The 23304-nt window shown below is 41.7% G+C and overlaps 1 protein-coding gene across 1 annotated transcript in view; it reads right to left on the bottom strand.

Moving 5' to 3' along the window:
* Positions 1–23304, bottom strand: part of LOC110533463 (alpha-tectorin) — a 51654-nt gene that overhangs the window by 6944 nt on the left and 21406 nt on the right. Inside the window, exons 12-19 of the mRNA XM_021617692.2 lie at positions 13208–13892; positions 12607–12806; positions 7683–8063; positions 7278–7439; positions 7018–7142; positions 6452–6732; positions 3824–3934; positions 1624–1826 (exon numbers count right to left, since the gene is read on the bottom strand). Of these exons, the coding sequence (XP_021473367.2) occupies positions 1624–1826; positions 3824–3934; positions 6452–6732; positions 7018–7142; positions 7278–7439; positions 7683–8063; positions 12607–12806; positions 13208–13892 (2148 nt within the window). The remainder of the gene's footprint in view (positions 1–1623; positions 1827–3823; positions 3935–6451; positions 6733–7017; positions 7143–7277; positions 7440–7682; positions 8064–12606; positions 12807–13207; positions 13893–23304) is intronic.

Genomic DNA, 23304 nt, shown 5'->3' with positions numbered 1-23304 from the left:
CAGTTCATCCAGAGTGATCATGGGCTTCTTGGCTGCATCTCTGATCAGTCTTCTCCTTGTATGAGCTGAAAGTTTAGAGGGACGGCCAGGTCTTGGTAGATTTGCAGTGGTCTGATACTCCTTCCATTTCAATATTATCGCTTGCACAGTGCTCCTTGGGATGTTTAAAGCTTGGGAAATCTTTTTGTATCCAAATCCGGCTTTAAACTTCTTCACAACAGTATCTCGGACCTGCCTGGTGTGTTCCTTGTTCTTCATGATGCTCTCTGCGCTTTTAACGGACCTCTGAGACTATCACAGTGCAGGTGCATTTATACGGAGACTTGATTACACACAGGTGGATTGTATTTATCATCATTAGTCATTTAGGTCAACATTGGATCATTCAGAGATCCTCACTGAACTTCTGGAGAGAGTTTGCTGCACTGAAAGTAAAGGGGCCGAATAATTTTGCACGCCCAATTTTTCAGTTTTTGATTTGTTAAAAAAGTTTGAAATATCCAATAAATGTCGTTCCACTTCATGATTGTGTCCCACTTGTTGTTGATTCTTCACAAAAAAATACAGTTTTATATCTTTATGTTTGAATCCTGAAATGTGGCAAAAGGTCGCAAAGTTCAAGGGGGCCGAATACTTTCGCAAGGCACTGTAACAATGGTCATTCTGGCCAAACAGTTCTATTTCTGTTTCATCGGGACAGAGAACATTTCTCCAAAAAGTACAATCTTTGTCCCCATGTGCAGTTGCAAACCGTAGTCTGGCATTTTTATGGCGGTTTTGGAGCAGTGGCTTCTTCCTTGCTGAGTGGTCTTTCAGGTTATGTCGATATAGGACTCGTTTTACTGTGGATATAGATACTTTTGTACCCGTTTCCTCCAGCATCTTCACAAGGTCCTTTGCTGTTGTTCTGGGATTGATTTGCACTTTTCGCACCAAAGTACGTTCATCTCTAGGAGACAGAACGCGTCTCCTTTCTGAGCGGTATGACAGCTGCGTGGGTCCCATGGTGTTTATACTTGCGTACTATTGTTTGTACAGATGAACGTGGTACCTTCAGGCCTTTGGAAATTGCTCCCAAGGATGAACCAGACTTGTGATCTACAATTTTTGTTTTGAGATCTTGGCTGATTTCTATTGATTTTCCCATGATGTCAAGCAAAGAGGCACTGAGTTTGAAGGTAGGCCTTGAAATACATCCACAGGTACACCTCCTGTCAATCAGAAGCTTCTAAAGCAATTACATCATTTTGGGGAATTTTCCAAGCTGTTTAAAGGCACAGTCAACTGAGTGTATGTACACTTAAGTGTATGTACACTTCCGACTTCAACTGTATTATCACAGGGTAGCCTAGTGGTTGGACTAGCCGAGCGTTGGACTAGTAACAGGAAGGTTGCAACAGGAAGGTTGCAAGTTCAAACCCCCGAGCTGACAAGGTACAAATCTGTCGTTCTGCCCCTGAACAGGCAGTTAACCCACTGTTCCTAGGCCGTCATTGAAAATAAGAATTTGTTCTTAACTGATCTAGCCTAGTTAAATAAAGGTAAAATAAAAAAATAAAATCCCTAATGATTAAGGTCAAGTTTTAATAATTATCCACTGATCCTAGATCTGTGGTTAATTACCTGTACGATGGAGCCGCAATGGCCCTTAGTGTTGTTGATGTGAAAGGAGATGAAGTCCTCTCCCTCGATGCCGGGGCAGTGCTGGTCGTTGATCCTCACGTCCTCACGCTCGAAGCCCAGCTGGAAGAGCTTACACTTGGAGATGGACACCTCCATCTGGGCGTGCTTACACGTCACCTCTGCCTGGATGATGTCATCCTCGTCTAGTGGGAAAACACAGGGGTTGAGAATCATAAGACTACGGTAGCTAACTTGAATACAGATGCTAGACTTGGGCTTGGGTCGTGTTCAAACTTGAATCAAATCGTATTTGTCACATGCGCCGAATACAACAGGTGTAGTAGACCTTACAGTGAAATGCTGAATACAACAGGTGAAGTAGACCTTACAGTGAAATGCTGAATACAACATGTGTAGTAGACCTTACAGTGAAATGCTGAATACAACAGGTGTAGTAGACCTTACAGTGAAATGCTGAATACAACAGGTGAAGTAGACCTTACAGTGAAATGCTGAATACAACAGGTGAAGTAGACCTTACAGTGAAATGCTGAATACAACAGGTGTAGTAGACCTTACAGTGAAATGCTGAATACAACAGGTGTAGTAGACCTTACAGTGAAATGCTGAATACAACAGGTGTAGTAGACCTTACAGTGAAATGCTGAATACAACAGGTGTAGTAGACCTTACAGTGAAATGCTGAATACAACAGGTGTAGTAGACCTTACAGTGAAATGCTGAATACAACAGGTGTAGTAGACCTTACAGTGAAATGCTGAATACAACAGGTGTAGTAGACCTTACAGTGAAATGCTGAATACAACAGGTGTAGTAGACCTTACAGTGAAATGCTGAATAAAACAGGTGAAGTAGACCTTACAGTGAAATGCTGAATACAAACAGGTGTAGTAGACCTTACAGTGAAATGCTGAATACAACAGGTGTAGTAGACCTTACAGTGAAATGCTGAATACAACAGGTGTAGTAGACCTTACAGTGAAATGCTGAATACAACAGGTGTAGTAGACCTTACAGTGAAATGCTGAATACAACAGGTGTAGTAGACCTTACAGTGAAATGCTGAATACAACAGGTGTAGTAGACCTTACAGTGAAATGCTGAATACAACAGGTGTAGTAGACCTTACAGTGAAATGCTGAATACAACAGGTGTAGTAGACCTTACAGTGAAATGCTGAATACAACAGGTGTAGTAGACCTTACAGTGAAATGCTGAATACAACAGGTGTAGTAGACCTTACAGTGAAATGCTTACTTACAAAACCTTAACCAACAATGCAGTTTTAAGAAAATACCCCCCAAAAAAGTAAGAGATAAGAATAACAAATAATTAAAGAGCAGCAGTAAATAGCAATAGCAGAACTATATACAGGGGGTACCGGTACAGAGTCAATGTGCGGGGCACTGGTGTCGAGGTAATTGAGGTAATATGTACATGTAGGTAAAGTTATTAAAGTGACTATGCATAGATAATAACAGAGAGTAGCAGCAGTGTAGAAGGGGGGGGGGGGGGCAATGCAAATAGTCTGGGTAGACATTTGATTCGATGTTCAGGAGTCTTATGTCTTGGGGGTAGATGCTGTTTAGAAGCGTCTTGGACCTAGACTTGGCGCTCGGGTACTGCTTGTCGTGTGGTAGCAGAGAGAACAGTCCTTGACTAGGGTGGCTGGAGTCTGACAATTTTTAGGGCCTTCCTCTTGCACCGCCTGGTATAGAGGTCCTGGATGGCAGGAAGCTTGGCGCCGGTGATGTACTGGGCCGTATGCACTACCCTCTGTAGTGTTTTGTGGTCAGAGGCCAAGCAGTTGCCATACCAGGCAGTGATACAACACGTCAGGATGCAAGTAGTTCTGTCCTTGAGCTGTTCTTGTCTATTAATATTCTGTATTAGGCAGTGTTTCATGTTTTGCGTGGACCCCAGGAAGTGTAGCTGCTTTCCCAACAGCTAATGGGGATCCTAATAAAATACCAAATAGTACTCCCATTTCATGCCTAATGAACACGACCAATGTATTCTTGTAAAAGATTTGATCAAAATAAGACTGAGCTGGATAAATTCATTATTAAGATTAAAAATAGAGATAAAATATATATTTATCCTGTATAGCCTAACGATTACCACCACCCCCTCGCTCATCCCCCTTCCCTGACTCCCCTCCCTCCCTCCACACACTCACCCCCAGCGTTGTTGGGCAGCTCAGGACAGCCACACAGGTCTCCCCCGTTTTCCTGTTCACACGTGTTGTTGGTGCAGATCTCTCCTGCACAGGGGTCGTAGATCCATTCTGCTAAAGACAGATCCAGGCACAATGTTAGCTGTCACACCACCCCATCCAACCAATTGTACTAACTGTTATTCTTGAAGAGCCTAATGCTATGTTTTATAAACGTAAGAAACATTTTCCTGCAAGCCACCCAGTCATTAACACATGCTCCAAGGTCAAGTTACCTGTATATAAAGTGCCTTCAGTATTAATGTCCTTTGACTTATTGCACATTTTGTTGTGTTACAGACGGAATTTAAAATAGATCAAATGTATTTTTATCTCACCCATCTAGACATAATAACCCATCATGACAAAGTCATTTTTGGACATTTTTGCAAATGTATTGAAAATGATATAAAGTATTATCACCGCTTGGCTATGATATTACAAATTGAGCTCAGGTGCATCCAATTTCCCCGATCGTCTGGCGTATGCAAAAAGTCATGTGAAAGACAGACCATAAAGGCAAAAGATTCTGTGGTCTGAGGAGACAAAATGTTCCTTAACTGTACACAACTCATTACCTGTCTAACAGTCTAACACCATCCCTACTGTGAAGCGTGGTGGTGGCAGCATCATGCTATGGGGATGCTTATAAGCAGCAGGGACTGGGAGACTGGTAAGGATAGAGGGTACAATGAATGGAACCAAATACAGGCAAATCATTGATGAGATGATGATTCAGAGTGCAAATGACCTTAGACTGGGGTGAAGATTTACACTGAACAAAAAATAAAAAAATATAAATCCCATGTTTTATGAGCTGAAATAAAAGATAGCAGAAATATTCAATATGCACAAAAAAGCTTTCTCTCAAATTTTGTGCACAAATATGTTTACATCCCTGTCAGTGAGCATTTCTCCTTTGCAAAGATAATTCATCCACCTGACAGGTGTGGTATATCAAGAACATGATTAAACAGCATGCTCATTACACAGGTGCACCTTGTGCTGGGGACAATAAAAGGCCAATCTAAAATGTGCAGTTTTGTCACACAACACATTCTCTGTTGCCAGAAAATTGTATGTTAATTTCTATACCATAAGTTTTTTAAAGGGAATTTGACAGTACGTCCAACCTGCCTCACAGCAGCAGACCACTTGTATGGAGTCGTGTGGGCGAGCAATTTGCTGATGTCAATGTTGAGAACAGAGTGCTCCATGGTTATGGTATGGGCAGGTATAAACTACAGATAATGAACACAATTGTATTTTATTGATGGCAGTTTGAATGCACAGAGATACCGCGACGAGATCCTAAGGCCCATTGTCATGCCATTCATCCTCTACCATCACCTCATGTTTCAGCATGATAATGCACGGCCCCATGTCGCAAGGATCTGTATACAATTCCTGGCTGCTGAAAATTTCCCAGTTCTTCCTTGGCCTGCATACTCACCAGACATGTCATCCATTGAGCATGTTTGGAATTCTCTGGATCGACGTGTACAACAGCGTGTTTCACTGGTACAACATTACACAGGCCACAATCAACAGCCTGATCAACTCTATTCGAAGGAGATGTAAATGGTGGTCACGCTAGACTGCATGAGGTAAATGGTGGTCACGCTAGATACTGACCTGTTTTCTGATCCACGCTCCTACTTTTTTTTTTTACAGGCATCTGTGATCAACAAATGCATATCTGTATTGCCAGTCATATGAAATCCATAGATTGGGGCCTAATGAATTTATTTCAATAGACTGATTTCCTTATATAAACAGTAACTCAGTAAAAAAAAATGAAATTGTTCCATGTTGCATTTATATTTTTGTTTAGTATATGTCCCAACAGGACATTGACCCCAAGCATACAGCCAAAACAGTCCTAGAGTGGCCCAGCCAAAGCCCAGACTTGAATCCCATTGAATATCTGTGGAAAGACTTGAAGATTGCTGTTCACTTATGCTCCCCATCTAATTTAACAGAGCTTGAGAAAATCTACAAGGAAGAATGGGAGAAAATCCCTAAATCCAGATGTGCAAAGCTGATACAGACATACCCAAGACGACTCAAAGCCGTTATCGCCGCCAAAGGTGCTTCTACAAAGTATTGTCTCAGGGGTGTGAATACTTATGCAAATCAGATTTTTCTATATTTTATTTTCAATAAATGTGCTAACATTTCTAAAAATATGTTTTCAATTTGCTATTTGTGTAGGTGGGTGAGATTTTTTTTTAAATGTAATCCATTTTGAATTCAGGCTGTAACAACAAAATGTAGAATAAGTTATGGGGTTTGAGTAGGCACTGTAGCTCAAGTTTGAAACAATGAGAGCCATTGCAAAATATGTTTGTGTGTTACATCGCCCATTGGTAGCATGTACAGCTTAGTAGGAACAATAATGGTCCAAGGACTTACTCCTGCAGAACTCTTAGAACTCTTAGTGAACTTAGTGTTCTAAATACTATTTTATCAAACTGCACAAATTGGTACCTATTCACCATTCACTATTCAAGTGCCTCCCCTTATACCCCTCCTCCAGAAAGCCATTCTTTCCACCATGCCCCCATGACCGTCCCCATCCCGTGCCCTTACAGCAGTTCTCCTGCGCGATCCATTTTGTTGTGAGCGTGCCCAGGGAGCGGCAGGCCTCGCCGTAGGCAGCAAGCGAGCCGCACACCTGGGCCTTGCGGTGGTTGTAGCAGCCGTCCAGGTAGCAGGACTGGTAGAATGGCCTGGGGTCCAGCAGGCCGTGGCAGGGCTGGAAGAAGCCCTTCATTTGGGTGAGCTTCTGGCATCCCTCCTCGCCCTGGAGGCCAAGCACGGCCGTGTTCTCGCACGACTGGGCCAGTGCCACGTACTGGGTCTCGTCACAGCTGGGGAGAGGGTGAAGAGATGGGAGGTAAGAGGTTGAGATGGGAAGATCCATCCATGCTTTTGAATGCACAAATCTGTTTAAACTAGCACCACAACAATCTCCAGAAATCCTAGAAGATTCTGGACACCGCCAAATAACCAGCAAACAAATTTAAAAACAGCTTGGAGGAAGCCACAAAATCCTAGGTGTGATAAGCAAAAACATTTTAAAAAATGTTACTGTCAATTTAACAACTGTCTATCTCTTCCATGTCACCACTTCCCATGCCTCCTCTCCAATTCACCTGTTCTGCATGCCATTGGTCTTCCAGCTCTGGGCCAGCTCCAGGGCGCTGATGGCTGGCTTCCCGCGGGAGGTGATGTAGTCGTCAGTGGGGTCTCCGTTGAAGTTGCCACAAAGGCCACACACCTTAATAATAATAATATATAGCTCTTTTATAGCTCTCACAGTTATTTTCTAAAACCTAAAGACGCTTTACAATAACCATATAATGCATTACATAAAGCGTATATAATGCTCTAAACCCTAAGGAAAACAACAAACCTTGTTTTGCAGCCGCTGACCCATGGTGATACTAAGCGTGTTGAAGCGGTTGTAGCGCACCTGGATGTCCTGTGGTGTGTCGATGACCAGGAAGCCCTCCGACGTGGAGACGCGTGTCATTAAACCCGTGACGAATGGCACCGATACGGGTGTGCCGTTCACCTGGTTAGGAGGACGAGAAAGCGAATATTCATGCGCGCATTGACGTGGTGAGACTAAGTACACATAAAAAAATAACTATACACATAACTCACCATCTAACTTCAAACTAATACAAACACACACATTTCACATGCATTCTTTTCATAATAAACATTATAAAGTGATGCTAAAACTCATCCATCCATGTATTAATTCATCTATTAATCTATCCACCATCCATCTCTATCCCTCTTTTCTCCTCACTTTCACAGTGCTCCCGGAAATCAGTATATTCTCCTCGTTGATATAGAGGTATGCGTGGGAGATGGTGGTGAGGTTTGGCGTGCTCCACTTGTCGAAGTTGGCGATGAGCTGGAAGGAGAGGTCAGGTAGCTTGTGGCAGTTGGTGGACAGCACGAAGGAGCAGGAAGCAGGCAGGCGCAAGGACGCCCCGTCAAAAGTCCTGAAGACACCGCCGCCGGATGCCACGCAGTGCTGCGAGCGCCGGGCAAAGCAGCCACGCACACCGTGGTGCAGGGCACACTCCTCCTCGGCCTTGCAGCGGCGCGGGTCGCACTGGATGAGGTTGCGGCCGATGCATTGGCAGCGCTTGGTGCAGTCGCCATTCCAGAACAGCTGTTTGGGCTGGCGAAGAGGAACATAAGTTATGACAATACAGTGCCTTCAGAAAGTATTCATACCCCTTGACTTTTCCTAAATGTTTTGTGTTACAACCTGAATTCAAAATGGATGACTTAAAAAAACATTTTTTTTATCTACACATAATACCCGATACTGACAGAGTGAAAACATGTTTTTAGAAATGTTGTCAAATGTATTGAATATGAAATACAGAAATATCTCATTTACTTAAGTATTCACACCCCTGAGTCAATACCTTGTAGAAGCACCTTTGGCAGCGATTACAGCTGTGACTGTTTCTGGGTATGTCTCTAAGAGCTTTCCACACCTGGATTTTGCAACAGTTTCCCATTATTATTTTCACAATTCTTCAAGCTCTGTCAAATTAGTTGTTGATCATTGCTAGACAACCATTTTCAGGTCTTGCCATATATTTTGAAGTAGATTTAAGTCAAAACTGTAACTTGGTCATGCAGGAACATTCACAGTCTTCTTGGTAAGCAACTCCAGCATAGATTTGGTCTTGTGTTTTATGTTATTGTCCTGCTGAAAAATGAATTTATCTCCCAGTGTCTGGTGGAAAGCAGACTGAACCAGGTTTTCGTCTAGGATTTTGACTGTGCTTAGTTCCATTCCGTTTCTTTATCCTGAAAAAACTCCCCAGTCCTTAATGATTACAGGCATACCCATAACATGATGCAGCCAACACTATTCTTGAAAATATGGAGAGTGGTAATGCGGCAGGTAGACCTAGTGGTTAGAGCGTTGGACTAGTAACCGAAAGGTTTCAAGATCAAATCCCCAAGCTGACAAGGTAAAAATCTGTCGTTCTGCCCCTGAACAAGGCAGTTAACCCACTGTTCCTTGGCCATCATTGAAAATAAGAATGTGTTCTTTAACTGACTTGCCTAGTTAAATAAAGGTAAAATAATAAATGCTTTGTATTGGATTTTACCCAAACATAACACTTTGTATTCAGGACAAAAAGTGAATTGCTTTGCCACATTTATTTGCATTATTACTTTAGTGCCATGCTGCAAACTGGATGCATGTTTTGGAAGATTTGTATTCTGTACAGCCTTCCTTATTTTCAATTAGGTTAGTATTGTGGAGTAACTACTATGTTGTTAGTCCATCCTCAGTTTTCTCCTATCACAGGCATTCAACTCTGTAACTATTTTAAAGTCACCATTGGCCTCATGGAGAAATCCTTGAAGGGTTTCCTTCCTCTCCGGCAACTGAGTTAAGAAGAACGCCTGTGTCTTTGTAGTGACTGGGCTTATTGATACACCATCCAAAGTATAATTAATAACTTCACCATGCTCAAATGGATATTCAATGTTTGCTTTTTTTTACCCATCTACCAATAGGTGCCCTTCTTTGTGAGGCATTGGAAAACCTCCCTTGTCTTGTGGTTGAATCTGTGTTTGAAATGTACTGCTCAACTGAGGGACCTTATAGATAATTGTATGTGTAGGGTACAGAGATGAGGTAGTCATTCAAAAATCATGTTAGACATTATTATTGCACACAGAGTGAGTTCATGCAAATTATGTGAGTTGTTAAACACATTTTTACTCCTGAACTTATTTTGGCTTGCCATAAAAAAGGGGTTCAATACTTATTGACTCAAGAAGTTCAGCTTTTAATTTTTAATAAAGGTATAAACATTCAACTTTGACATTATGGAGTTTTGCATGTAGGTAAGTGGCACAAAATCTAAATGTAATCAATTTTAAATTCAGGCTGTAACACAAAAAAGGGATGTGAATACTTTCTGAAAGCACTGTATGTGCAGTTTTAATGTTACAATATTTAAACCTCTAGGTGAGGATTTCAAAGGCTGAATACCATTCCATAATGTTCAGTTCACACAACAGACAATTCATTGCATTAAGTAGTGTCTGTGTACTCTCTCCAAACATAATTGAAATCTCAAGCTAACTACCCAGCATACTGGGAGCATTCCCAGAACATTAGCTAAGATTCCCATTAAGCTCTAGTTGGGGTTTTATCTAACATTAAGATGATAACATCCCCAAAACATTCTAATAATGTTTTTGATGAAAATACAAAATAAAAATGTTTTAAATAAGATACTCTTGTAATGTTCTCTTGACATTCATTAAAATGTTATGCACAACATCTGTAACAACCACCACAGAACCTTCCCCCAAAGTTCTCATTAGGTTTCCAAGAAGTGTAAAAACAATGTCCCAGTAACATTTTCCCAGCCAACCAAATTTGTTCTGTGAAAGTTACCAGCAAATTTTCTCAAAGCACAAAAACTGTTTAGTCATGATGATGATCATAATGTTTTTATAAAACATTCTCCTTATGTTGCAATAACGTTCCCAGAACACATTTTGTCTGTTCCTTAAAAGTTCCCTGATTTTTCATTAGGTTGGAAGAGTCTGTTGGGAACATTGTGGGGACATCACAAAAGATATGTTCCCAAAACACAAAAAACTGTTGAGTTGTGCAGATTATACAGGAATGGCCAACATATTTTGTTACCTTTTATTCACCTGGTGTTAAAAGAATGTTCCAAGACCAAATGTTTTATGTTCTTTAAAAGTTTGTAAAAAGTTTCTTTAGGTTGTGGGAAAATTTTGGGGATATGACAAGAGATAGTTTTAGTGTTATGGGAACCTATCCAGATGTGCTGACATTAAAATTATGTTTGTATCAGTGTGCACAAAATACGAATATAATGTTGCAAAAATGTTAACAGAAAAGGTTCTCAAAACATTTAATTAGGCTTTGGGAACAGTGTGGGTACATTATAAGAGATGTGCTTTGTTGTGGTAACGTTCCTAAAAATTAAAGCTAGGTTACACAAGACATTCCCATAAGAATGTTGACATAACACCTAGTCTGGACGAAATAAAGACATCCTCTCTTTCAGTAGAGTATATATGTGCCTCAACTTCACTGTTGTTTTGTTTTTAAAGAAACATGGTTAAAAAATATGTGGGATTGAACCTGCAATATTAGGATCTCCAACCAGATCATTAACCCTCTTCACCACCAGTGGATATCTTTGGCCTTGCAGGATTTTTACAGTCTAATATGGTCTATCAGGACACAGAAGACATTTTCTGAGTTATTCAAATGTTCCCATTCTCTTCCTATGCTGTGTACTGTAACACTGCATATTATGACTTCTCTCTTTGCTATTGTATTTTTTGTTGTGTTCACAATTCATTGAAAACAACAACAGTAAAGTACTTAATTGTACCCCAAAATGATTTGATATTAAGATTAAAACAGTTGCATTGGACCTTTAAATCAATAAAAGATTATTGCATTGAACATCAATATGTTTTTTATATATTTCAGAATGGCTTTTGCTTTTATAAGAAAAGGTCAAATTATTTTCTTATTTAGTTTGATGGTTTGGAGCCTGTATTTAAGAAGCATATGAATTCACAATAATTCAAGTTACTTAAATGAAGCTCAATCAAACTCAAATCCAATTTTATAATACTTCCAACACGTGACGGAGAAAGGAAATCATCTAATACAGTTTTACAAGTACACAGCATGTGAAGAGGATGGGAACATTTTAATAACAACAAATGATGATGTTCTATGTCCTGATTGACCATATTAGACTGAAAGAACACTGCAATACAGATATCCCATGGTGGTGAAGAGGGACCCAATGAGTCCCAACATAATGCCGGCATGATTTAGGACTTCTAACCCCTTTTAAACTACAGACTACAGACGATCGTGTGTACTACAGTTTGAGCTACAGACTGGGTTATACTATTGGATTTGTCTATTTCATCTGCCTCTGTAGATATCAACCATTAGTCTGTGTGATTAACAGGGGCTGCTAGCGTGGTCTTTGTGAGACAAGGGCAGATACCGAAGGGGCTAGGCCAGGTCTTTTATTTTTACAAAAACGTCTGTGGAGTCCGAATGGTTTGAGATACAAACTATTAAAAGATATCTAGGAAAAGCTGAGACTCTCACAAACATGTATAGAAATACAGTCGGTATGATGCATTTTGCGTCATATGATGTGGTAGTTTGTGTCATATGATGTGGTAGTTTGTGTCATATGATGTGGTAGTTTGTGTCATATGATGTGGTAGTTTGTGTCATATGATGCAAAATGCATCATACCGGCTGTATTTCGGTATTTTGAAAGTTATATCTTGAAAACTTGATTGCTGGCATGCAAAACATGTTGGGACGATATCAACAATGGACTAAGGAAACAAATACCAAAAGATAGTTTTGGGGTGGAATTTTTCTTTAAACATTGTATGAATCCCATCACAACTGAGCCTATTTAGTTTTTTTAGTAACCTCTCTCTTGTAATATACCCACACTGTTCCCATAACCAAATTAAATGTTCTGGGAACACTTAAAATAAACATTATATAAACATCCTCACAACTGGACAGTTTTTGTGTTATGAGAACATTTGCCGTGACCTAACATATGTTCTGGGAACTTTTTGTTTGCTGGTACCATGTCAGGTGAACAGTATCGTCTGTGGAGAGAGACTACTCTGTGTGATTTACTCACCTCATAGTACTTGCCGTCCGTGTAGCAGCCACAGTTCTGGGGCAGGATGCAGCCTTTGCCGTTGAGGACGTAGCCCTGGTCACACTGACAGCCCTCCACACAGTCCTGGGTGCACTCCCTCTGGCCTCGGGCTGGGGCACACTGCGGCTGGCACACTGACATGCAGCCAGAGTAGTGGCTGTTGGCTGGGCATGTCAGCACTGAGGAAGGAGAAAAAGTAATCATGTCCTCAACGAAGATGTGGGTTAAGACCAAAATGGCACCCTATTCCTTATGTACAGTAGTGCACTAGACAGACATGATAAACCTTTTTTTTATTTACCTGGCACTGGCACTCTGGACAAATTACAAGTCTGGGTGCATTTAGTGGATGGTATACGCAGAATAGATATGAACAAAATATTAGTTAGCTGTTCATGTGACAATGTACGTCATTGTATAGGAGGGGTTACATAAAGCTCCTGCTTGTGATTAATCTCTTCCTTAATAATATGACTGAAAACTCCATGTAACCTTTGAGAAAGTATAAGGTATTATTATCTAGTAAGCTATTTCTATTGAAGTGTAGTCCCATGTGAGCCTCAATTATTATTGTGCTCACCACAGGGCGTGTCACTTCTCCAGCCTAACACGCGCACCCCCTGGGTCTGGCATGTGCTGGTGTAGATTTGCAGCCAGTTGCAAATAGTTTCTGGGGCGCCCTGGTCCAGGCACGTGTCCTGCAGACAGCTCTGGTAAAAGAACGCTGGCGCCACCTTGCTGTGACAGCGTGCAAACACACCACCGCGGTCCGCGATCAGCCCGCACAGACGCACTGCCTCGGGCTCCACAAACACGTACAGCCCGTCACCCAGGTGGAATCGGATTCCCGTGTAGCCCCCGCCTTCAACATTGATGCCTCCTCCCTCGACATTTTGGGCCCCATCTTCCACGTTGGCATCCGTGACAAGGAGAGGGGCGTCGACGGCGCCGAGGCCTCTCTCGACCAATCCACAACGTGGGCACGAGTCGCCGCAGCCTACCTGGCAGAAGGTGTCCCGATCGGCCCAGGCCATGCCCCAGTCGTTGGTGGTGAAGGTGGGAGGAGAGGAGAGTGGCATGCCCTGGCACAGGCCGCAGGTTGCGTTGTAGAGGCGTCTGGGCAGCGTGAGCAGGAGCAGGGTGTTCCAGTCGAAGGCTACCTTCAGGCCAAAATCCGTCTCCAACACCAGCTGCATGCCGAAGGTGAAGATGTGGACCTTCCCTGGTCCCAGCTTCAGAGGCAGGTATAGACGCTCCTTATTCACCTAGGAGATAACATGAGAGAGAGTCATGGCTGTGTGTCTGTGTGTGTGCAGGGACGCCGTATAGGGGGGGAAAGTTAAGATGATTCTAAGGGCCTGTGACTGACAGGGGCCCTAAAAAATTATTAGAACATGAGGTTAATAATTTAATATTGAAAAAAATGTACCTATCATCATTAATATAATATTTTATTTACAATGTACTAATAAAACTAACAGTTTATTTTTCTTTTCTTGTTTTTGGCTAAAAGTAAACATCCAGAGAGCCTCTGTTTGCATGAAATGGTTCTGTCCTGCCCCCAAACTGGGCGGGAAAGGTACTTGGTAGCAGTGAGTATCATGTCTCGCTTCCTAAAGAAAAATCTGGCTTCCAAAAACTAAAAGAAAGACAGGAGAGAGAAAAGGGCGACACTATGTTTCTTTTTTTTTTTTCTTTTTACAGGGACAGTGCACATTAATCAACCTTTCAGGAAAAGTGCCGGTTTTAGCCAGCCAGCTCATTTTCAACCGCAGTCCCTGGGCAGGTTATAATGTGTCACCCAATTTTGCACAAAGGAAGGTGGGTGTAGTCCGTGAGTGGTGGAAATTAACCTGTTAGCTTAGTCCATAGTGAAATATGCTACTTTTGCTCCCCTAACATTAGTTACTTAATATTTTCACAGAAAATTCGGAGTGTTTACATATCGCTCCACTATTAATCGACATTTAAACAATGCAGGCAAACCTTTAGCAAGCTAGTCATACTAAATCAGGGATGCTGGCCTTCTAGGCAGAGTTCCTCTGTCCAGTGTCTGTGTTATTTTGCCCATCTTTACTTTTTATTGGCCAGTCTGAGATATGGCTTTTTCTTTGCAACTCTGCCTAGAAGGCCAGCATCCCAGAGTCGCCTCTTCACTGTTGACGTTGAGACGGGTGTTTTTTGCAGGTCCTATTTAATGAAGCTGCCAGTTGAGGACTTGTGAGCTGTCTGTTTCTCAAACTAGACACTCTAATATATTTGTCCTCTTGCTCAGTTGTGCACCGGGGCCTCCCACTCCTCTTTATATTCTGGTTAAAGCCAGTTTGCGCTGTTCTGTGAAGGGTGTAGTACACAGCGTTGTACGAGATCTTCAGTTTCTTGGCAATTTCTCGCATGGAATAGCCTTCAATTCTTAGAACAAGAATAGACTGACAAGTTTCAGAAGAAAGTCTTTGTTCCTAGCCATTTTGAGCCTGTAATCGAACCCACAAATGCTGATGCTCCGAATACACAACTAGTCTAAAGAAGGCCAGTTTTATTGCTTCTTTAATCAACAGAACAGTTTTCAGCTGTGCTAACATAATTGCAAAAGGGTTTTCTAATGATCAATAAGCCTTTTAAAATTATAAACTAGCTAACACAACTTGCCATTGGAAAACAGGAGTGATGGTTGCTGATAATGGGTCTCTGTACGCCTATGTAGATTTTCCATAAAAAATTAGGCATTTCCAGCTACAATAGATATTTACAAGCACTGTATTTTTTATCAATTTGATGTTATTTTAAAGGATAATGTGCTTTTCAAAAACAAGGACATTTCTAAGTGACCCCAAACTTTTCAACGGTACTGTACACACACAACACACACACAGTCAAAAGTTTGGACACACCTACTCTTTCAAGGGTTTTTCTTTATTTTTACTATTTTCTACATTAACAGTGAACACATCAAAACTATGAAATAACACATATGGAATCATGTAGTAACCAAACAAGTGTTAAACAAATGAAAATATATTTCATATTTGAGATTCTTCAAATAGCCACCCTTTGCCTTGATGACAGCTTTGCACACTCTTGGCATTCTCTCAACCAGCTTCACCTTGAATGCTTTTCCAACAGTCTTGAAGGAGTTCACAAATATGCTGAGTACTTGTTGGCTGCTTTTGCTTCATCTGCGGTCCGACTCATCCCAAACCAGCTCAATTGGGTTGAGGTCGGGGGATTGTGGAGGCCAGGACCTCTGATGCAGCACTCCATCACTCTCCTTCTTGGTCAAATAGCCTTTACACAGCCTGGAGATGTGTTGGGTCATTATCCTGTTGAAAAACAAATGATAGTCCCACTAAGCGCAAGCCAGATGGAATGAAGTACAGTTGAAGTCAGAAGTTTACATACACCTTAGCCAAATACATTTAAAACATATTTTTTCACAATCCTGATATTTAATCATAGCAAAAATTCCTTGTCTTAGGTCAGTTAGGATCGCCACTTTATTTTAAGAATGTGAAATGTCCGAATAATATTTATTTCAGCTTTTATTTCTTTCATCACATTCCCAGTGGATCAGAAGTGTACATGCACTCAATTAGTATTTGGTAGCATTGCCTTTAAATTGTTTAATTTGGGTCAAACTTTTCGGGTAGACATCCACAAGCTTCCCACAATAAGTCCGGTTTGTAAGCCTCCTTGCTCGCACACGCTTTTTCAGTTCTGCCCATACATTTTCTATAGGATTGAGGTTAGGGCTTTGTGATGGCCACTCCAATACCTTGACTTTGTTGTCCTTAGGTCATTTTGCCAAAACTTTGGAAAAATTTGCTTGGGGTCATTGTCCATTTGGAAGAGCCATTTGCAACCAAGCTTTAACTTCCTGACGGATGTCTTGAGATGTTGCTTCTATATATCGACATCATTTTCCTTCCTCACGTTGCCATCTATATTGTGAAGTGCACCTGTCCCTCCTGCAGCAAAGCACCCCCACAACATGATGCTTCATGTTTGGGATGGTGTTCTTCGGCATTCAAGCCTCCCACTTTTTCCTCCAAACATAACGATGGTCATTACGGCCAAACAGTTCTATTTTTGTTTCATCAGACCAGAGGACATTTCTCCAAAAAAGTACAATCTTTGTCCCCATGTGCAGTTGCAAACCATAGTCTGGCTTTTTGTTTATGGCTGTTTTGGAGCAGTGGCTTCTTCCTTGCTGAGCGGCCTTTCAGGTTATGTTGATATAGGACTCATTTTATTGTGGATATAGATACTTTTGTACCTGTTTCCTAAAGCATCTTCACAAGATCCTTTGCTGTTGTTCTGGGATTGATTCGCACTTTTCGCACCAAAGCACGTTCATCTCTAGGAGACAGAACGCGTCTCCTTCCTGAGCGGTATGACGGCTGCGTGGTCCCATGTGTTAATACTTGCATACTATTGTTTGTACAGATGAACGTGGTACCTTCAGGCGTTTGGAAATTGCTCCCAAGGATGAACCAGACATGTGGAGGTCTACAATGTCTTTTCTGAGATCTTGGCTGATTTCTTTTCATTTTCCCATGATGTCAAGCAAAGAGGCACTGAGTTTGAAGGCAGGCCTTGAAATACATCCACAGCTACACCTCCAATTGACTCAAATTATGTCAATTATCCTATCAGAAGCTTCTAAAGCCATGACATAATTTTCTGGAATTTTCCAAGCTGTTTAAAGGCACAGTCAACTTAGTGTATGTAAACTTCTGACCCATTGGAATTGTGATACAGTGAATTATAAGTGGAATAATCTGTTCGTAAACAATTGTTGCAAAAATTACTTGTGTCATGCACAAAGAAGATGTCCTAACCGGCTTGCCAAAACTATAGTTTGTTAACAAGAAATTGTGGATTGGCTGAAAAACAAGTTTTAATATTTCCAACCTAAGTGTATGTAAACTTCCGACTTCAGCTGCATCGCTGCAGAATGCCCTTGGTAGCCATGCTGGTTAAGCTTGCCTTGAGTTTTAAATAAATCATTGATAGTGTTACCAGCAAAGCACACACACCTCCTCCTCCATGCGGAGATCATCCATTCACCAACTCTGCGTCTCACAAAGACACAGCGGTTGGAACCAAAAATCTGAAATTTGGACACAGACCAAATGGACAGATTTCCACCGGTTTAATATTCATTGCTCAGGTTTCTTGGCCCAAGCAAGTCTCTTCTTATTATTGGTGTCCTTTAGTAGTGGGTTCTTTGCAGCAATTGAACCATGGCCTGATTCAAGCAGTCTACTCTGAACAGTTGATGTTGGGATGTGTCCGTTATTTCAACTCTGAAGCATTTATTTGGGCTGCAATTTCTGAGGCTGGTAACTCTAATTAACTTATCCTCTGCAGCAGAGATAACTCTGGGTCTTCCTTTTCCTTTGATGGTCCTCATGAGAGCCATTTTTATTTTTTTACATTTTATTTCACCTTTATATAACCAGGTAGGCTAGTTGAGAACTAGTTCTCATTTACAACTGTGACCTGGCCAAAATAAAGCACAGCAGATTGACACATACAACAACAACAGAGTTACACATGGAATAAACAAACATACAGTCAATAATACAGTAGGAAAAAATATATATATATTTAAAGTCTATATACAGTGTGTGCAAATTAGGTAAGATAAGGGAGGTAAGGCAATAAATAGGCCATGGTGGCAAAGTAATTACAATATAGCAATTAAACACTGGAATGGTAGATGTGCAAAGGATAAATAAATAAATACAGTATGGGGATGCGATAGTTGGATGGGCTGTTTACAGATGGGCTATGTACAGGTGCAGTGATATGTGAGCTGCTCTGACAGCTGGTGCTTAAAGCTAGTGAGGGAGAAATGAGTCTCCAGCTTCAGTGATTTTTGCAGTTCGTTCCAGTCATTGGCACCAGAGAACTTGAAGGAAAGGCAGCCAAATGAGGAATTGGCTTGGGGGGGTGACCAGTGAGATATACCTGCTGGAGCGCGTACTATGTGTGGGTGCTGCTATGGTGACCAGTGAGCTGAGATAAGGCGGGGCTTTACCTAGCAGAGACTTGTAGATGACCTGGAGCCAGTGGGTTTGGCGACGTGTATGAAGTGAGGGCCAGCCAACGAGAGTGTACAGGTCACAGTGATGGGTAGTATATGGGACTTTGGTGACAAAACAGATGGCACTGTGATAGACTGCATCCAATTTGTTGAGTAGAGTGTTGGAGGGTATTTTATAATTGACATAGCCGAAATCGAGGATCGGTAGGATAGTCAGTTTTACGAGGGTATGTTTGGCAGCATGAGGGAAGGATGCTTTGTTGCAAAATAGGAAGCTGATTCTAGATTTAATTTTGGATTGGAGATGCTTAATGTGAGTCTGGAAGGAGAGTTCACAGTCTAACCAGACACCTAGGTATTTACAGTTGTCCACATATTCTAAGTTAGAATCGTCCAGAGTAGTGATGCTGGACGGCGGGCAGGTGCGGAAAGTGATTGGTTGAAGAGCATGCATTTAGTTTAACTTGCATTTAAGAGCAGTTGGAGGCCACAGAAGGAGAGTTGTATGGCATTGAAGCTCGTCTGGAGGTTAGTTAACACAGTGTCCAAAGAAGGGCCGGAAGTATACAGAATGGTGTCATCTGCGTAGAGGTGGATCAGAGAATCACCAGCAGCAAGAGCGACATCATTGACATCATTGACGGTGTCCTGTGCGAATTTAAGTGTGCTCTCTCTAATTCTCTCTTTCTCTCTTTCTTTCTCTCTCTCGGAGGACCTGAGCCCTAGGACCATGCCTCAGGACTACCAGACATGATGACTCCTTGCTGTCCCCAGTCCACCTGGCCGTGCTGCTGCTCCAGTTTCAACTGTTCTGCCTTATTATTATAGGACCATGCTGGTCATTTATGAACATTTGAACATCTTGGCCATGTTCTGTTATAATCTCCACCCGGCACAGCCAGAAGAGGACTGGCCACCCCTCATAGCCTGGTTCCTCTCTAGGTTTCTTCCTAGGTTTTGGCCTTTCTAGGGAGTTTTTTCTAGCCACCGTGCTTCTACACCTGCATTGCTTGCTGTTTGGGGTTTTAGGCTGGGTTTCTGTACAGCACTTTGAGATATCAGCTGATGTACGAAGGGCTATATAAATACATTTGATTTGATTTGATTGACAGAGTCGAAAGCCTTGGCCAGGTCGATGAATACGGCTGAACAGTTATGTCTCTTATCGATGGAGGTTATGATATCGTTTTGGACCTCGAAATGGTCAGTAATCTGTTTGTTGAGTTGGCTTTCAAAGACCTTAGAAAGGCAGGGTGGGATAGATATAGGTCTGTAGCAGTTTGGGTCTAGAGTGTCTCCCCCTTTGAAGAGGGGGATGACCGCAGCAGATTTCCAATCTTTGGGAATCTCAGACGACACGAAAGAGAGGTTGAACAGGCTGGTAATAGGGGTTGCAACAATTTCAACAGATCATTTTAGAAAGAGAGAGTCCAGATTGTCTAGCCCAGCTGATTTGTAGGGGTCCAGATTTTGCAGCTCTTTCAGAACATCAGCTATCTGGATTTGGGTGAAGGAGAAATGGGGAGGCTTGAGCGAGTTGCTGTGGGGAGTGCAGGGCTGTTGACAGGGGTAGGGGTAGCCAGGTGGAAATCATGGCCAGCTGTAGAAAAGTGCTTATTGATATTCTCAATTATAGTGGATTTATCGGTGGTGACAGTGTTTCCTAGCCTCAGTGCAGTGGGCAGCTGGGAGGAGGTGCTCTTATTCTCCATGGACATTACAGTGTCCCAGAATGTTTTGAGTTTGTGCTACAGGATGCAAATTTCTGCTTGAAAAAGCTAGCCTTAGCTTTCCTAACTGCCTGAGTTTCATCATAGCGCTTGATGGTTTTTGCGACTGCACTTGAAGAAACTTTCAAAGTTCTTGAAATTTTCCGGATTGACTGACCTTCATGTCTTAAAGTAATGTTGGACTGTCGTTTCTCTTAGCTTATTTAAGATGTTCTTGCCATAATATGGATGTGATCTTTTACCAAATAGGGCTTTCTTCTGTATACCACCATTACCTTGTCGCAACACAACTGATTGGCTCAAAATGAATTAAGAAGGAAATAAATTCCACAAATTCACTTTTAATAAGGCACACCTGTTAATTGAAATGCATTCCAGGTGACTACCTCATGAAGCTGGTGGAAAGAATGCCAAGAGTGTGCAAAGCTGTCAGGGCAAACTGTCTGCGATTTATTTAGAATTCAAGGCACACTTAACCAGCATGGCTACAACACCATTCTGTAGCGATACGCCATCCAATCTTGTTTGTGCTTAATGGGACTATCTTTTGTTTTTCAACAGGATAATGACCCAACACACCTCCAGGCTGTGTAATGACTATTTGACCAAGAAGGAGAGTGATGTAGTGCTGTATCAGATGACCTGGCCTCCACAATCCCCCAACCTCAACCCAATTGAGATGGTTTGGGATGAGTTGGACCGCAGAGTGAAGGAAAAGCAGCCAACAAGTGCTCAGCACATGTGGCAACTCCTTCAATACTGTTGGAAAAACATTCCAGGTGAAGCTGGTTGAGAGAATGCCAAGAGTGTGTAAGCTGTCATTAAGGCAAAGGGTGGCTATTTGTAGAATCTCAAATATTAAATATATTGTGATTTATTTAACACTTTTTGGTTACTACATGATTCCATAGTTTTGATGTCTTCTAGTATTCTACAATGTAGAAAATAGTAAAAAATAAAGAAAAACCCTGGAATGAGCCAGCGTCCAAACTGTTGACTGGTACTGTATGTTTATTTTATTTTAATTTTTTTAACAGGACAAATATAATGAGACACGTGCCCTTGTGCCCCCTATGATCATGATGGCTCTGTATGTCTGCCTGTTTGTTTGTGTGTGTTGTCGTGGTAATTTCCTGTATTACTAAATGAGGAGAGTTTACAAACCACACACAAGTCAGAGTTATACTTAAACTTCATATTTTAATAATATGAGCTTAACCATAGCCCTGTGACTCTCAGATCAATTCAGTGTCTATAAATGAATTCTGAAGGTGTCAACATGATGGCAACTGAGATTTTTTTATAGCAAAGATCCACCCCTCTCAACTTACATGACAAACCACAGATCTCAGGAACTCTTCACAAAGGGCCTTTTACTTAAAAAAATGAGTATCCCATAGCGAGATGGCATTAGTTATAAATTATCGTTCAGTTTGGTCTCTAAAACAAGATTCTAATCTCGTTCCTGGTACTTCATAGTACCAAAACATTACCTCACTATCTGGAATGCTCTTTAGGCTTTATTGGCCAAAGACATTGTAAATCTCCTCTGTCAGTGCTATCTCATAGAGGCCCATCCTCAGTGGAACACTGAACACACAATAGTCAACCGATTCTATTCTGTCGAATAAAACAACCATTCTAATGCAATACAAAGATTATAAAATAATCTTACAAGCACTATAACATAATCTTGAAATTTTCCACGACATCTTCCCATCACATGGTATAACAGATACATTCACATATGAAGAAAAAGTTCAATTCTGACTTCTCCCTTTCTGATATTCTGCATATTACCAGACATATAAAAGACAAGCCTGACCTCTCCCCTCTCTGGGCCCCAAGTGACTTTTCCCTAGAGAAGAAAGGAAAATACAACTGCCGACAGTATAGTCCAAAAAAAGACATCCTAAGGACAAGTATCTCACATAAGCATATTATGAAAGTAAATAAAACATTTAATTTATCAATGTTACCTAACTAATTCTGATTCAGCCATGACAGTGTGTGTGTGTGTGTGTGTGTGTGTGTGTGTGTGTAGGATCAAGTGTGTGTATTGTGGTTTTTCTCAGATCTTTGGGTTGGCTTGTGAACCCTTTCCAAATGTCGCTCAGGTCAGCCGTTCCTCTGAGCCCAATCCAGCCCGATAAAAGATGTTGATTGAAATAAGATCTACCCTGAGCCAATCAAAGAGGAATTCACACTTTTTTCCGTTATTCTATAGGCTTGATTAGCAAATAACTATCCCTTACACATCCAACCACTGTGACCTTCACAATACATCAGTCACATTGGAAGGATGAATACGCACTGAAATTAAGACATAATAAGAACACATTTCCCCTGTCACTTTTCAGTTGGATTCTCTGAAAGGCATTGGTAAGATTATTGGCCTGTTCCCATTACTTACCACAGAGGTTTCTTCCTAATAAAGTCTAACAAGATTGACTGTGCCTCGAGAGTTTTTCACACTACTGACTCAAACCAAACCAAGCATTACTGAGCATTTCACAAAGGACAATGTGAAATAAAAATATCAGAGCCGGGCCTCCCAGGTGGTGCAGGGTATTGCATCGCAGTGCTAGCTGTGCCACCAGAGACTCTGGGTTCGAGCCCAGGCTCTGTCGTAGCCGGCCGCGACTGGGAGGTCCATGGCGACGCACAATTGGCCTAGCGTCGTCCGGGTTAGGGAGGGTTTGGCTGGTAGGGACATCCTTGTCTCATCGTGCACTAGCGACTCCTGTGGCGGGTCGGGCGTAGTGCGCACTAACCAGGTCGCCAGGTGCAGGGTGTTTCCTCTGACACATTGGTGCGGCTGGCTTCCGGGTTGGATGCGCGCTGTGTTAAGAAGCAGTGCGGCTTGGTTGGGTTGTGTTTCGGAGGACGCATGGCTTT

The sequence above is a fragment of the Oncorhynchus mykiss genome, chromosome 10 (genome assembly GCF_013265735.2).
Source record: "Oncorhynchus mykiss isolate Arlee chromosome 10, USDA_OmykA_1.1, whole genome shotgun sequence".
Lineage (NCBI taxonomy): Eukaryota > Metazoa > Chordata > Actinopteri > Salmoniformes > Salmonidae > Oncorhynchus > Oncorhynchus mykiss.
Note: the sequence above shows the minus strand (reverse complement) of the source record. Positions and strands in the feature narration are given on the sequence as shown.